This window comes from Simochromis diagramma, unplaced genomic scaffold (assembly GCF_900408965.1).
Source record: "Simochromis diagramma unplaced genomic scaffold, fSimDia1.1 OVJJ01000334.1, whole genome shotgun sequence".
NCBI lineage: Eukaryota > Metazoa > Chordata > Actinopteri > Cichliformes > Cichlidae > Simochromis > Simochromis diagramma.
In genome coordinates, this window is record NW_024386764.1 from 6347638 (window position 1) to 6362377 (window position 14740).

At 39.7% G+C, this 14740-nt stretch overlaps 1 protein-coding gene across 3 annotated transcripts; it reads left to right on the forward strand.

Annotated features, from left to right (window-relative positions):
• Positions 1-298: 298 nt before the first annotated feature.
• On the forward strand, positions 299-14722 carry LOC120734578 (disabled homolog 1-like). 3 transcript variants are annotated; one of them, XM_040033463.1, is made up of 10 exons: positions 299-664; positions 785-934; positions 5486-5625; positions 8458-8556; positions 8849-8980; positions 10759-10845; positions 10947-10988; positions 11091-11153; positions 11868-11943; positions 12057-14722. In XM_040033463.1, the coding sequence occupies exons 2-10, from the start codon at positions 865-867 to the stop codon at positions 12461-12463; spliced, it is 1116 nt and encodes a 371-aa protein (XP_039889397.1). In that variant the 5' UTR covers positions 299-664; positions 785-864; the 3' UTR covers positions 12464-14722. The 3 variants fall into 3 exon arrangements, with proteins under 3 accessions (XP_039889397.1, XP_039889381.1, XP_039889389.1); XM_040033447.1 differs by having other exon boundaries at positions 300-664; positions 11865-11943; XM_040033455.1 differs by lacking the exon at positions 299-664 and having other exon boundaries at positions 697-934; positions 11865-11943.
• Positions 14723-14740: the final 18 nt, after the last annotated feature.

Below are 14740 nucleotides of genomic sequence, written 5' to 3' on the forward strand. Positions count from 1 at the left end.
GAACGCTGAGATACCAGGTATCACATTAAAGCTACATTTAAACCACAAAGCTTTAATCTGCCAAGCCCAACATTGTAATTAAAGCATTTTAATGAGGGGTCCAGATACTTGGCATAACTGAATGTGTCCATCTTTTTGTTGACCGACTTTCATGAAGTTCATGTTGGTAGTTTTTGCATTGCGATGAGTACAAACAGAATAACAATTTTAAACGAAGGGAATCCTTTTGTGGTATTATGAGGGATTACATAACATCGCAATTAATATTTCATCTACTTATTTCTGAAAACATATCTGTCTGATATGTTTGTAAACTTTTATCCTTATCTTTCCTTTGTTTTCAGCATTTGCTCTTTTCTGGCTTCTCTCAACCACCCTTCCTGCAGAGTTTTTCAGAGAACCTCAGCTGTTATTTTAAGAAAATACCACCCAAATCTGTCCTTGAGGGAAAAGCATGACCTCACATTCATCCCCTGAGAGGGAAATTACCATGAACTGTCTGTCCTTCCTATTAGACCTTCTTCAGTCTACAAGGATTCCCATGTAATTGGGCCTCCCAGCGGATGTTAATATATCACCAGTGAATCTGCAGCCTGACCTTTGACTCTGAGATATTGCAGACAAGCCAAGCAGCAGGGAGAGAGCAGAAACACACTCTGAGCAGGTGAGGTGGATCAAAGGTTTTAGTCTTCTGCTTTTAGATTCAAAAAATCTACAATACTACCAGAAATACTAGAGGGATTGTTTTACAAAATACCTTTGGTTTTCAGATTCTGTTTTGCAGCCAGCAATTGTGACGGGCTCACTGTTTTCACGGGATCCTCTGTCCTGCTTGCCTTGATTTTCTAAGCAGACGTCATCGTGATGGAGACACAGCAAACGGCTGGAAGTTTTCCTGCGCTGAGCCAAACTCCTGTCACAGCAAGTATAACAGGTACAAGTGTTTGGTCTCAGCTGACCGTAAGGTTCAAAGTTAATAATGTCAGTAAAGAGTGCTCCCTCCAGAATGACGCAAAGCTACATGAAAGGCTAACAATGCAAAGCGTGGATGTGCTTAGACTGTAAGCAAAGGCATATTTTACTGCTGTTCAGTTGCAGTGTGTGCTAAACGCCTCTGACTGAGTCTGGCTCTGGATCTATTTTCATCCAGGCTCTTCAAACTGTTTCCTCTAATCGCTGCACATTTGAAGCAGATACATAAAGCCTCAGAGACTAATTCAGTTCTCAGAAGTTATCTTCAGCTTTCACATCAGCTGCCCAGGTGAACTCCCTTCTGCTTGCTTATTTTTCCACTGGCATTGCATGTTGTGGCACACAGAGCTCATTTCCAGCTGGGCTATTTTGGGCTCAGCTGCCAAGATTCTGATCTTTATGGGATTTTAAAAATAAGCACCAGGAATAAACCTTTAAGTAAAATGAAAATCTTATGAGCTTTTAAAAACAGACTAGCAGTTCTGCCAAAGAGCCACTATTTACTTTAAGTTAGTGGGTCTAAATTGCACTTTCCATGCATAATATAAACAGCGCTGACAATATCACAGTATGTTTGGCTGTTAGTCTTAGCACAGTGAGTTTGTTGAAATTTGATGGGAACTGAAAGCTTTTGCAGGTAACGCTTTGTTTTGTTCTTCTGTTATGTCCTGTTCCAGCTGTGGGAGAAACATATGAGCTTACACGGTGGCTGTAAATCATGTGGCACATTTCCAGCTGCAAGAAGCTTTCATGTGAAGCGGATAAATGTCTGTTTATGAGGTGTAAATTTCAACAGTTTAGGTGTTTCCATTTGCAAAGCAGCTGCGTGGTCAGCAAAATGACGGACCGTCAGAGGAACTTTAATCTCCGACAGTAGATATTACATAATCCTTTTTAGAGACGTCTTTGACACATTAACTGCCATCAAGAGCAATCATGATTTTATGAGAATATGATCACTTTAGACTGTAGCTCTCAAATAAAACCCACAGCCACTTTATAAGGTACACCTCTTTAACTGTTCATTAACACATATCTATTCAGCCAATCACACGGCAGCAGCTCGGTGCATTTTGGCAAGTAGACATGATCAAAATGAACTGCTGAGACTCAAACCGAGCATTAGAATCAAGCAGAAAGGTGACCTATGCGACTTTGAATGTTGGCGCCAGATAGTCTGAATAATTCAGAAACTGCTTATCTACTGGGATTTTTCCCATATGGCTTTCCCTGGAAAGGAGCAAATATCCACAGAGCGGCAGCTCTGAGCAAAAGGGTCTTGCTGATGACAGAGGTCAGAGGAGACTGGTCAGATGCAAAGGGAGCCAAAAGCAGACTCCAAAGGCAGGCGGGAATAAAACACAAAGCACTTGAATGATGGCTAGTTTGCGATCCAAAATTAAAATCTGTGAAAGAAAAACAAATGTAATCCAATTTACTGCGAATAAATGGGAGAAGACAACAGAGACGCAAAGACAAAAAGCAAAAAGAAGGCAGCGCAATAAATACACAAAGGGTTCATTTGAGGAAATAGAAACAGGGGGGAAATGAGACAGCTGAAACCGACATGAATAATGACACAAAGGACGTGAAACTAAACGCAAGGACACAGGAGACAAATGCATACACACAATAACTTTACACTAAAGGAAACACAAGAAACTCTTTTTTTTTTAAACTAAGAGCATGAAAATAACTAACAAATCTTCTAAATAATCACAACATTGAAATAAAACTCAAATAAAGAAAGCTTGTTACATAGTTGCATACAGTAGCCTGGTTTGATGAGTGTCAGTTTCTGTTGTTCACATGATAGGGTCAACATTTTGCATAAACAACATGAAAACATGGGGCAAACCTGCCTTATATCAACAGTTCAGGCTGCTGAACAGCTCGTTGATGTGATGGTGTGGGGGGATATTTTCTTGGCACACTTTGGGCCCCTTATTACCAACTGAGCATCGTTAAACAGCCACAGCTTACCTGAGTATTGCTGCTGACCATGTCCATCCCTTTATAACTACAGGGTACAATGATGGATTTATGATCTTAAACTGGTTTCTTGAACACGACAATGAGTTCTTGGTACTCAAATGGGCTCCACAGTCAGCACAACATTGCTACAACTGACCTAAAGCAGCTCTGCACCTTTTGTAGTTAATATTTTCTAGACAAAGTGCTTTACAGTTTCAAATAAAACACAAGGCACAGAAAATCACAAAGGTTTTAAACCCATGTGAGTTGCATCTGATCTGGAACAAAAGCAATTTCTGAATAAATTTGCAATTAAGATTTTCGATAAATGCAATCTCAGTGATTCTGACTTTAATCAGAAGAAAACTATGTCTTAAATTAAAGTATCTGCCAAGTTGCGAAATATTCCAAGACTTTCACTCATTCGAAGCATGATTCAAAGCTCTTGGGAAAAGATTCCGGTCTACGTTATCAAACACTGCTTAAGTCAGAAGCGGCTAAGAGCAGAAGAGCAAGTGTGATTAAAAAGATATCGGACCCTGAAGTGAATATTGGATTTCATGGGCTGTAAAGTCCAAAGCATTCACAGATGTCTGTTATCTGAGCCAACAGAAGCAACATATTTATAAGTTCTGATCTTATCCAGATCTCTTTTTTTAATGATGCTATGACTGCTCAGCACTGGTATTTTCCTATGGTGTAAATCAAAGTACGATAGCCTGTGTTAGCTGGGAAATTGTTACCAAGCACCCCGATGAAGGCCACAAGTTGAAACGGGCTGGTCAAGCAGCAAAGTTTATACCACGAGTGTTGCAGGAGCTTCGACTTCTTTAGAGGACCAAAACTACCAAATTCTCACAAGAAAACTATAAATCAGAACTGATGAGTTCATGAAGTGTGACACAGATTGGTAGTTCAACTTTTATTTATTTGGGGCAACCGTGGCTCAGGGGGTTGGGAAGCGTATCTGTAACCGGAAGGTCGCCGGTTCGATCCCCGGGCTCTCTGTCCTGGTCGTTGTGTCCTTGGGCAAGACACTTTACCCTACTGGTGTTGGCCAGAGGGGCCGATGGTGTGATATGGCAGCCTCGCCTCTGTCAGTCTGCCCCAGGGCAGCTGTGGCTGCAACCATAGCTTGCCTCCACCAGTGTGTGAATGTGAGAGTGAATGAATAGTGGCATTGTAAAGCGCTTTGGGTGCCTTGGAAAGCACTATATAAATCCAATCCATTATTATTTATTTGCCAGTGTAGCTATAACATCTAAATGTCATCCACTGTAGCCGTTTATAGCTGGAATGTGTGTCTTCAAATGAACACATAGAAATAAAAAATTAATATAGAAGACTTGCACACAAGCTGGTGAAGTGAAAGCTCCTTATTGATTTGATATGTAAAGAAACCCAACGCACCTTTCCTAGAGGCCTGAGCATGTCAGTGCAGGGGTTGATCTGACCGTGTCAGCAGAAATAGTCCATTGACAACAACAGAGAGGTGAGGCATTTCTATACCAACGGCAGTGAAAGCTACCTGGACAATTCTGCTAACATGCTTCCTGTTTTGTTGTGATGCACTTTGTGATCTTTGTCTCAAAAGGTCATATAGAAATAAAATTTTACTTATTTATATTGCTTAATTTATTTTAACCAATAGGGCATGAGTGGAGACTGAGTGGAGAGTCAGTCATTTGCTATGGGCTTCACGGTCACCAAATGTCAGCCCAGCTAGACACTGGGCAGGTTTCTGGGCTGATCTCTTGAGAAAAATATCCTGCAGTCCAGCATCAAATCAAGCCATCAGATAGCTGCGGCTCCCTAAGCCTGGTTCTGCCAGAGGTTAAAAGGGAGTTTTTCCTTCCCACTGTCGCCAAGGGCTTGTTAGAAGGGTCATCAACTGCTTTGGGTTTTCTCTGTATTATTGTCGATTGTTTACTTTAACATATAAAACACATTGAGGCAACTGTTGTTGTGATTTGGAACTATAGAAATAAAACTGAAATGAGCTGAATTGTGTTGATTTCCCTTTAATTTGTTGCCAGTCTGTAGCTTTGTGTCGGTCTGTTTGTGTTCACCTTCGAACTAAACAGTGACTAAAACCCCGTAAAACTGTTACGTGACGCAAATGAAGCCGTTTAGGAGTCGACCTTTGCTACAGTCACACTTTTGCATTATTGCTAAATTACCTGTTTCATGTCAGGAAATGGATTGAAACACTGACTCGGCATCAGTTAGATGCTTGCTCTGCAGTTTGCTTACACACAAGGAACGCCCTGTGTACACATACTCATACTTTTAGATACATACACACAAATATTTACTCATATAAACCACAAATACTGCAATCTTTGTAAACACATGATTTGAAGGCGTGCGGACATCAAATACACAAATACACATAGGTTTTAGTGAAATTGTGACACACAAACTTTATCCTAAATCCGTTAATTAACCAAAATATACACATGTAAGAATTTCCGTGCTCTCACACAAATTCATCCTCATAATAATTTGACCCTTTATGTCCTCTCTTCGTGGTTCCCAGGGGCTACCATGGTATCCATGGATACTATGTCTCGTTTCCACGGGGAAGGAGTTCGCTACAAAGCCAAGCTGATTGGCATGGACCCAGTACCCGATGCCCTCGGAGAAAAGATGTGCAGAGACTCCATGATGAAACTAAAGGTAGTCCACCGCCAAAGTAAACTGACTTCTGTCTGCTCTTGATTAAACTGGTTGATTTCCTGTAAGATCAATCTTCATTTTTTCACTTTATCAGAGAAAAAAATCAAAGATAAACACCAGACGTTTAATATTTCATGACTGCTGAGATTAATGTTATCATTTGGAGGTACTTGTATTTCACAGACCAATATTTTTTTAAGCATCACAGCAAAAGTATTTAAAAGCTACGTCAAGATCTGGGAGGATATATGTTTTCTGTCCTTCTGTCCATTTCGGTCAGCGCTCAGATGTCTCAATATCTAATGGAGGATTTGCATGAAAGTTATCACAGACATTTTTGGTTCCAAGATAAAAATGAAAAATAAGAAAGTCCTTGTTGTCTTGTGGTGACCCTTCCATCTAAAAAGAAAAGAATAAATCTTTAAAGTAAGTTAGGTGACAAGCAACAGAAAAGAAAATCATGTGCTATACTGTACTTAAAGATCCCAATCTTAAGTATTCAGATTCAGTAGTGTTGACAGTTAGAACTTACTTTCTTTCTTCTGTTTTAGTTTTTTAACCATAGACTGTATATAAAAGAAGGCCAAAGCCACTACACCGTTTGGTTTACTGACTCTGTTTTTGACTTGAGCTCTGCAGGTCATTATAAAGATCTGCCTTGCTTTTAAAGTGAAAACAAAACATCACATGTGTTAAGGTTAATTTACACCTCAGAGCCCTACTCTAAAAAACTGTCACAGCGAAAGAAAAGACATTAAACTGGCAGTTCAATTACAACTCAAACATTACATTACATTACATATAACATTACAGCTAACAAAGGCAGCTAGCCAACAAAGAAGAGCCACTCAGTGCTTCAGAGACAGAGAGTGAAAGTGGACAGTGTATCCATTTTTTTGTTTATTAATATAAAACCCATCTGTGAAGCCGGGGGCAGTACAGAAAGGACTCCCTTAGACTGCTTTTTAGTTTCAGTTTCCTTGTTTTCCACTGAGATATCAGTGTTATTAGTTAGCTAAATGTAAGTCTTTTAGCAGCAACACATCTGTACTGGCATGTGACGGTGCTGCACAGGCTCTAAAAACTAACTTTAACCACTTAAATCCAGCTCCATGCAGAGTGTTAAATCTATGGTTATTTTTAGAGGAAGCCTCTGTGATGTAAGTTAACACGTATTGTTTCATGCTCATTTTTTATGCACAGTCTATGATATGAGTCATACGTAGGAAAAGCTCCTGACTGCTGTTTGTTTCAGTGGAAGAGCATGCATCAGTGAGTTCAGATCTTAAAGTTTTTCTTTGTGTTTGAGTTTATTTGCTAACTACAAGGTTTTAAATACTCACAGACTGCAGACTGAAAACTGTCAGAAACAGACTCGATGTGTAGTTTTTTGACCTTTGTAGACCTTTCTGATGGCATTTGAATTTGACAAAGCATTATTATTAAATATTTTTAAAAAGAAACTCTTCCTTAACACAGTTTTAACTCTATGTTTGATGAATGAGCAGTGTCTTTGTTTTTTCAGAAAAAAAAAGAGTTGTGGGAACATTCCTGCAGTGGAAAAATGGCTTGTAATGCCTCTGACATCCTGTTGACTCCTGACGTGTTCTTCTAATCTCAAAGGACTTTGCATGATGCAGTGAGCGTTTGTTTGGAGAAGCGCGCCACAGATTTTGTAAAAAGTCAAAAAAAAGGGGGGAAACAATAATAAACGATAAACAGACACGGTCCACGGGGAACGGACAGAGCGAGGTCACAATCACTCAAAATTGTAATCACACTTGTGCGACCTGTCAAGACCGTCAGTGTCAGCATGCATCTAATGTAGTGTGAATAACTTTAAACTGCAATCAGCGATCACACACACACTGCTTTGAATATAAATGTTTATACCATACACAATACATTACAACACAGTTAGAAGAAACACACTACAGCACTGGTGTGAGTCACCAATCGCAGTCACAGGAAGGACATCATAGTAACGAGTATAAAAATACAGACGGCAGGAGCCAAACCACAAATCACTCAGCAAATAGAATCAAAGAGTGAACTTTGTGCAGGTAACTGTGGAGTAGCTCAGGATGTGTTTGACACAGATCTGACTGCTGTGAAGGCCAATTCAGGGTTTCTGGGTCATTGTTTGAGAGCAACTGCAGAAGAGCAGCTTTGCATATGAATACTGTAAGCTGTGTACAGTACTGTGCAAAGGTCTCGAGCCATGCCTGATGTTTGTCAAGACCAGTTTTAAAAAACCGCGAGAACATCTGGCTGCTTGGAAGTGTGGCTCAAGACTTTTGCACAGTATACTTGTTGCATGTTTTGAGACCTATATATTTTATACAATTTAAATATAATAATATTTAGGAAATTAGTAGGAAAAAGTGCTTAGAAAACCTACCCAGATCGATTGGGACTGAAACAGATCCACTGCCAATGTTTTTGTGGCTGTAAATCATGGATTAAAACAATTTCACAAAGTAAACCATCAAAGAAAGCACTTGCTTTTTTGTTAGCAGCAATAATCTGTACATCCTGGTTTGTAAGAGGTCCTTTCAGCGGACCACTTCTGGCTGCAGATACAATGTTCCCTCCGGCTGTCCCGGCATGCTTACTGGTGGTGTTACATCAATCGTAGACACAATGACTGTGAAATACGTCAGAACTGCTCTGTCGATTAATTAGTTTAGCTTTACTCCTTAATGTGAGATTCATCTCGCTTTTTATGTGTGCTCTGACTTATCTCATTGGAATATATGTCTGTCATTTCATGTTTACTTCTTATTCAGCTCACCTGTGCTGTGCTGTTTTGTGAATGTGTGTGTGCTAAAGGGCTTTGAGGTAGCAGGAAGGAAACAGGGAATCCACAAGAGGAGAATTTGGTTGAAAATTTCCTCCAGTGGCTTGAAAATTCTGGATGAAAGGACCGGGGTGAGTCAAGCAAGGGATTTCCCAACATGTGTTGTGTTGTCCTCAAATTGTAGCGCCCCCTTTAGGTTGATAGTTAGTCTTAAAATGACTGTGATTCTTCAGTGGACAGTTCATGCTTGGATTGCATAATAAAAGTATTTTATTACACTGCAGTTTTTTTTCCAAAACAGGAAAATCTTAAGAGGTGGAGATGATATTTACACAAGTGCTGAGGATCAGTATCATAAAGCTGTTCTTATTTTGGTGGTTAGAGTTTCTTGTATAATAAATAAAAGATAAATCCTCATTTCAGGCTGTTCTTCACGACCATGAGAGGAGCAGGATCAGCTCTTTGACCAAAGATGAGTCTGACCCCAGAGCTCTGGCTTACATCTACCAGCATCAAGACAACTACATCCTCTTCTACATCAAGATGGCTAACCTGGTAACGAAACACAGTACTAAAGCAGAAACAGGTGGTGTTATTAAATACTGCTAATACTAATGCTAATACTGCTAATACTGCCGCATAACATATAAACATTTAATAGATTATTATATAAAAATGATTTAATAAGTCATTTATAAGCAAAAGTGTTTACCATAACTCCTCCAGTGGGCACATATAGCAAGTATAGTTGTTTAAGCACATAAAAAGATACTGAGCCACCGCAATGCAATTTAATGCTGACATGATTTATCAGCATTATTTAACTTCATTTAACCATCAAACCATCCATTCTCTTCAGCTTATCAGGGTCACGGGGGGCTGGACCCTATCCCAGCTGTGAGAGGTGGGGTACAGAATGGACCAGTAACCTTCTGATATATTAAAAAAATTAGATGAAATTCAAATGAATTCAATTTTATTTATACAGCGCCAAATCACAACAACAGTCGCCTCAAGGTGCTTTATATTGTAAGGTAGACCCTACAATAATACATACAGAGAAAAACCCAAGAATCATATGACTCCTATGAGCGAGCGCTTTGGCGACAGTGGGAAGGAAAAATTGCCTTTAAACAGGAAGAAACCTCCAGCAGAGCCAGGCTCAATGAAAATATACATTTTCATGCAGGAGGCATTTTTTTGCAATTTACTGCTCACAGTAGCAGTGCATGTTTGACAGATTCAGTCTGGACGGAGGAGAGAAACCTCAATTTCTGTGCAGTGTATTTATCTGTGTAGCATTAAAGTTCATTCTAAATAAATACAGTTAGCTTGCTCGAGCAGCATTCTAAACAGCTGGTCCGAAACTGTTTTTATCATTTACGGAATATTTCAAAATTCAGACTAATGGTGTCAAAGCCTGAACTTGAGATGATTATTCATGCTTTTATTTCCTCCTGTTTAGACTACTGTAGTTGTGTCTTTTTACTTGTTTTAACAAATCAGCCTTAAATCATCTTCAGACTGTGCAGAATGCTGCAGCCCGTCTCTTAACAGGCACCAAGAGGAGATCTCATATTACTCCAGTTTTAGCCTCCCTTCACTGGTTGCCTGTAAGTTTTAGGTTTCATTTTAAATTTTTAGTTCTAACCTTTAGGGCCCTACATGATCAAGCTCCCCAATATTTATCTGACCTGCTGAAACCACATTCATCTTCTCGAGCTTTAACCCTCTCGAGGCAGGAGTTGCCGATTTGCAACAGTTAAAAACTAACAACCTGATTACCCCACATACATATTTTATGAGTTTTTTTTACTCAGAAGTACCACTGCAGGACTTGGTTGTGCATTAGCAACAAAAAGTTTAATTTGAGCCTGAGAGGGTTAAAACTCGTGGTGATCGTGCCTTTCAGACTGTGGCACCACGGTTGTGGAATTCTCTTCCACTGTCTCTACGCTGCACGGACTCCATTGATTCTTTTAAAAAAAAACAGCTGAAGACATTTTTATTTAGAAAAGCATTTGAATAATTTCCTCCTTTGTTTTTTTATTGTTTTATTGTATTACATTGCTGTTTTATTTACTGTTACATTGTTTTATATTTCCATTTCTTGTGTTGTAAAGCACTTTGTGATTTTTATCTGTGAAAAGCGCTATATAAATACATTTTACTTACTTACTTACATTCTCCTCAAAACAGGCATGCAAAGCAAACTTTAAAAAGCCAGCTCATCGTGAACGAGAATGATTGTCACTATAGTTTGTTTTGCATGTGGCTGCATTGGCCTGTTAAGAGTTTGCACAGCAGTAAGATGTTTTATCTGTGTCTCTCAGGCACATCCAGTGTTCCTCGACATCCAGGAAGTTTGTCAGCATGTGGACCGAGAGATCTCGCAGCAGCCTGCAGAGACACCAACACAAGTCAGAAAGAAGTTGTTTTGGTTTTTTTTTGTCCCTGTGCTTTTGGTTGGTTTATTTGTTAGCTTTCACTCACCACTGTTGAGGTTTTTTTTCTGTTTCAGGGCGCTTCTTTACTGGTTCTACACAAGAGCTCAGCAGCAGAGGTTCATTATTTTTAATCATCTTCACTTTTTCTAAATGAAGGTGATCCCAAATTTAAACAAAATATTTCTGTGTTTTTATACACGGACTTGCTTACTTTACAGGAACCAGCTCTTGAAGATCTGTTCAGCCCACGGCCAGATGTTTCATCACAGCAGACAAAGCAGGTATAAAACAACAATACAAGTTTTTATGTGAGATAACAGCCATATTTCACATGAAATAGCTGACAAAAGCAAGTGTCCAAAGTTGGGTTGAAATGGTAGGAGGCTAAGCAGCAGTGTCTCCCAGTTTCTGATTTTTCCCAGGGGATCCTGAAGTTGTCCCAGATTGGATATGCGATCTCTCCAGTTGATTGTGGTTTTACCCTGGGGTCTCCAAACCTCCAAAGGGAGGCTTGTCCGAACTCCTCGTCCCCTCTCTCAGGCTGAGCGCAGCCTGCCTGAGGAGGAAAGTCATTTTAGACACTTGGGTTCATGACCTTACTCTTTTGGTTATTCGTGACTATTTTTAGTTTAGTTTATATTATTTTCACAGTTAGTTTCTTTAATAAATTGTGATTTTATAGTGCTATATGTATACATCTTTCTTGTATACTTGTATATGATATTATTTGTATATTATACTTTTACAGGTGCTCAGTGTGTTTAAGTGTGTTTAACTTTTTAACTAAAGTCTAGCTTTGATCCTAATTAATAATTTTTTTCACCCCCAGTGTCACTTATTAGTTTAGTTGTAGCTCATTATAATAGCTTTGGTGCAGCATTATGGAATCTCGCAAAATAAGACGATTGTAATACAACTACACTTCTGTCTCCTCACTTTTAGGTAACATGTAGGTGAGAATTTATATTTTATTCTCTCCTTGTTTCTGCCAGCAGCCCTCATCCACCAATGAGCTGATGGAAGTGTTTTCGACCCCACTGGAGGAGCCTCTGGCACAAACTCAGATCCCAGGTATCAGTAAACATAAGGACGCGTTCCTCTTAAAAACAGCAGATTTGTAATAACAGTACACCTCATAGTGTAGCGCTTTTTGAAAAACAAAAACTATTTTTCTCCTCCGTCAGAGCCTCCACAGCAACAGCAAGTGCTCTCCAGCTCGCAGATTCTCTCTATGTTCCCCACACATCCTGTAGGTGGCTCTCCATACTCATCCCCCACATACCCTCCAGCCAGCATGCCTTGGGGCCAGCAGGCGCTTCCAGGAAACCAGTGGGCGGCCCCGTGGCCCACTGCGCCTGGCAACATTTCACCATGGGCACCACCAGGTGTCACAGTATCCCCTACATTAAGCCAGGCTCCCAGCATGGCCAACCCTCTGCCCGGTTTCATGATGGGAGGAAACGCAGCCCCTACGCCCTCTGGTGTTAACAGCTACTCCACCCCTTTAAACTCCTTAAACTCCACCCCTATAGGAACAACAGCAGCGCCACTGTCAGTGTCCTCACCCTTGGAGAACCCCTCCCTCCTTTGAAATGAGTGTAGAAATATGAATTTATTGAGTTCATGTTTTGTTTTTAGAATTTTTAGTAAAAGAAAACACCACCACACACCTACAATGAAGCTCTAAATTATAGCACCAATATTCTTATATCATTCATTTTCTTATATATTTAACTACTTCAAGGGCTGCCATGAGATGAGAGGTGGAGAGGTTTCAAGTCCTTCACAGGGGCTAACAGAGATAGACAGACAACAGTTCGTGCTCATATCCACACCTACGGCTGATTTAGAGTCACCTGTAAACCTAAACCGACTCTAGAAGCCAGAGAGCCCATAGAGAACCACACAGGCACGACCATGAGCACGCAAACGCCACTCAGAAAGCCCCCAGACTGAGCCTGAATCCTCTTGCTGTGAGCCAACAGTGTTGACTCATCTGCCAATATTGTAAACTGAAGTACAGTTATGGTACAAAGTTTACATCCACTCAGCATGGGCATGAATATTGTGGTAATTTGGAGGTTTTAATCATTTATTTGAACAAGAATTTATTTTGGGGGTGGGTTTCAAAAATATACATACACAACCATTAATATTTGGTGAAACGTTCCTTAGCAGGTTGCACCTCAATCAGACCCTTTTGGTAGCCATCATCAAGCATTTGGCATAATTCTGACTGGACATTTAACCATTCTTCTTGGCAGAATTTATAGACTTCAGAGTTCAGTTAATTTTGTTCGTTTCCTGGCATGGATCCACCTGTTGAGTGTAGTCCGCATATTTTCAATAGGGTTGAGGTCAGGGCTTTGGGAAGGTCATTCCAGAGGCTTTAGTTAGCCTGCTTTATCCATTAGGATCATTGTCCTGTTGGAACATCCAGTTGTGTCCAAGTTTCAAGCATCTAACTGTTGATTAGAGATTAATTTGATGAGCTCAGAGGTAGTACTTCTCCTTCATTATTCAATCCACTTTGTGTAATGTACCAGTACCATTTGCAGCAAAACAGCCCCAGAGCATGATGCTACCACCACCATGCTTGACAGCTGGTACAGTGTTATTAGGCAAAAAAGCTCAATCTTTGTCTCATTTGACCATAAAACTTTTCTCCAGAAGCTGTTTGACTTGTCCATGTGGGCAACTGCAAATTTCAGTTGAGGTTGAAGTTGCCAGTTTTGGAGCAGGAGCTTCTTTCTTGATCAATACCCTCTCAGACAGCAATACTCACTTTACTGTGGACAGTGATGCTGCTGTTCCAGACATTTGCAGTTCATGGCAGGCTTGAGCCTTTTCCTTTCATCTGAGGGTGACAGTTTGGGTCTTCTTTAGACCTTCACAAAGGGATGATCCCAGGATCATCCCTTTGTGAAGGTCTAAAGAAGTTAGAAATGCCCCATTAAACGTCTGGAATAGCCTTCAGAAAGCCCCGACTTTAAACTTCTTGAAAAGTTATGGACTACTCTTAAAATCCAGATCTTTGAACTCTTGTAGCTCAACATGGCAACAGCAAATAAAGAAATAAATATTAAAATACTATTACTAACATTAATAAAAGCTTAAACAGACTAACAGACAAACTGTACAATTTTTATTTCTAATGAATATGTAATAAAATGTTTGTGCTGAACAGTGAAATCTGTCAATAAATGCTCAGAACTTCCAACTTTATTTTTTCATACAAATCCTGTAGTCTGTAAATTTATGAGGACTTGATGTTGATCACTTACTATGTTCAGTTTTTTAAACAGGACTTTTTGAAATGGACTGTTTAACCATTTGATTTGTGAAATTTGCTGATATCAAATGAATTCTGACTTTCTGTCTTGTTAAAAGGGATTTTGGGGAAGTTTTTTCTCCTTCTAAATCAGAGTTTGAGGAAGTCTAATTTACACAATATAAAATCTTTTTAAGAAACTTGTGACTTCCTCAGATTTTGGCTATGAAAAGACGGCTGACTACATGACGTGTACAAGATGAATAAATGACATAACGTACGAGGAAACCCCGCTCTTACTTCACTAAAATTCTCGTCCTTTCATGTATTTTTCAACATCTCCTCGTCTTATCTAAATAAGGTTATTTTATTCTTTCCTGCCTTAATTAATTTGCTTTTCTTCACTTCATGCGCTCGCACATAATCAAACACAAAGAGTAGATCAACAAAAGCACACAGTGAGATTAATGCCACACTTAGTAAGGCCCGGTTGGATGTTGTTGTGCACATTATGATAAGCCTGACCTTTCAGGGCGAAATGAAACAAAGTGGTGTGCCTATTATTTTCTGCTCTTATTCTTATGTTGTGTCACTATC

What these genes read in the sequence shown, in the direction of transcription:
- LOC120734578 (XM_040033447.1), top strand. Translation starts at nt 865, where the DNA reads ATGGAGACACAGCAAACGGCTGGAAGTTTTCCTGCGCTGAGCCAAACT. An exon ending in ACTCCATGATGAAACTAAAG is followed by an intron (nt 5,626 to 8,457) that starts GTAGTCCACCGC and finishes TGTGTGCTAAAG; the next exon opens with GGCTTTGAGGTAGCAGGAAG. An exon ending in TTCTGGATGAAAGGACCGGG is followed by an intron (nt 8,557 to 8,848) that starts GTGAGTCAAGCA and finishes TCCTCATTTCAG; the next exon opens with GCTGTTCTTCACGACCATGA.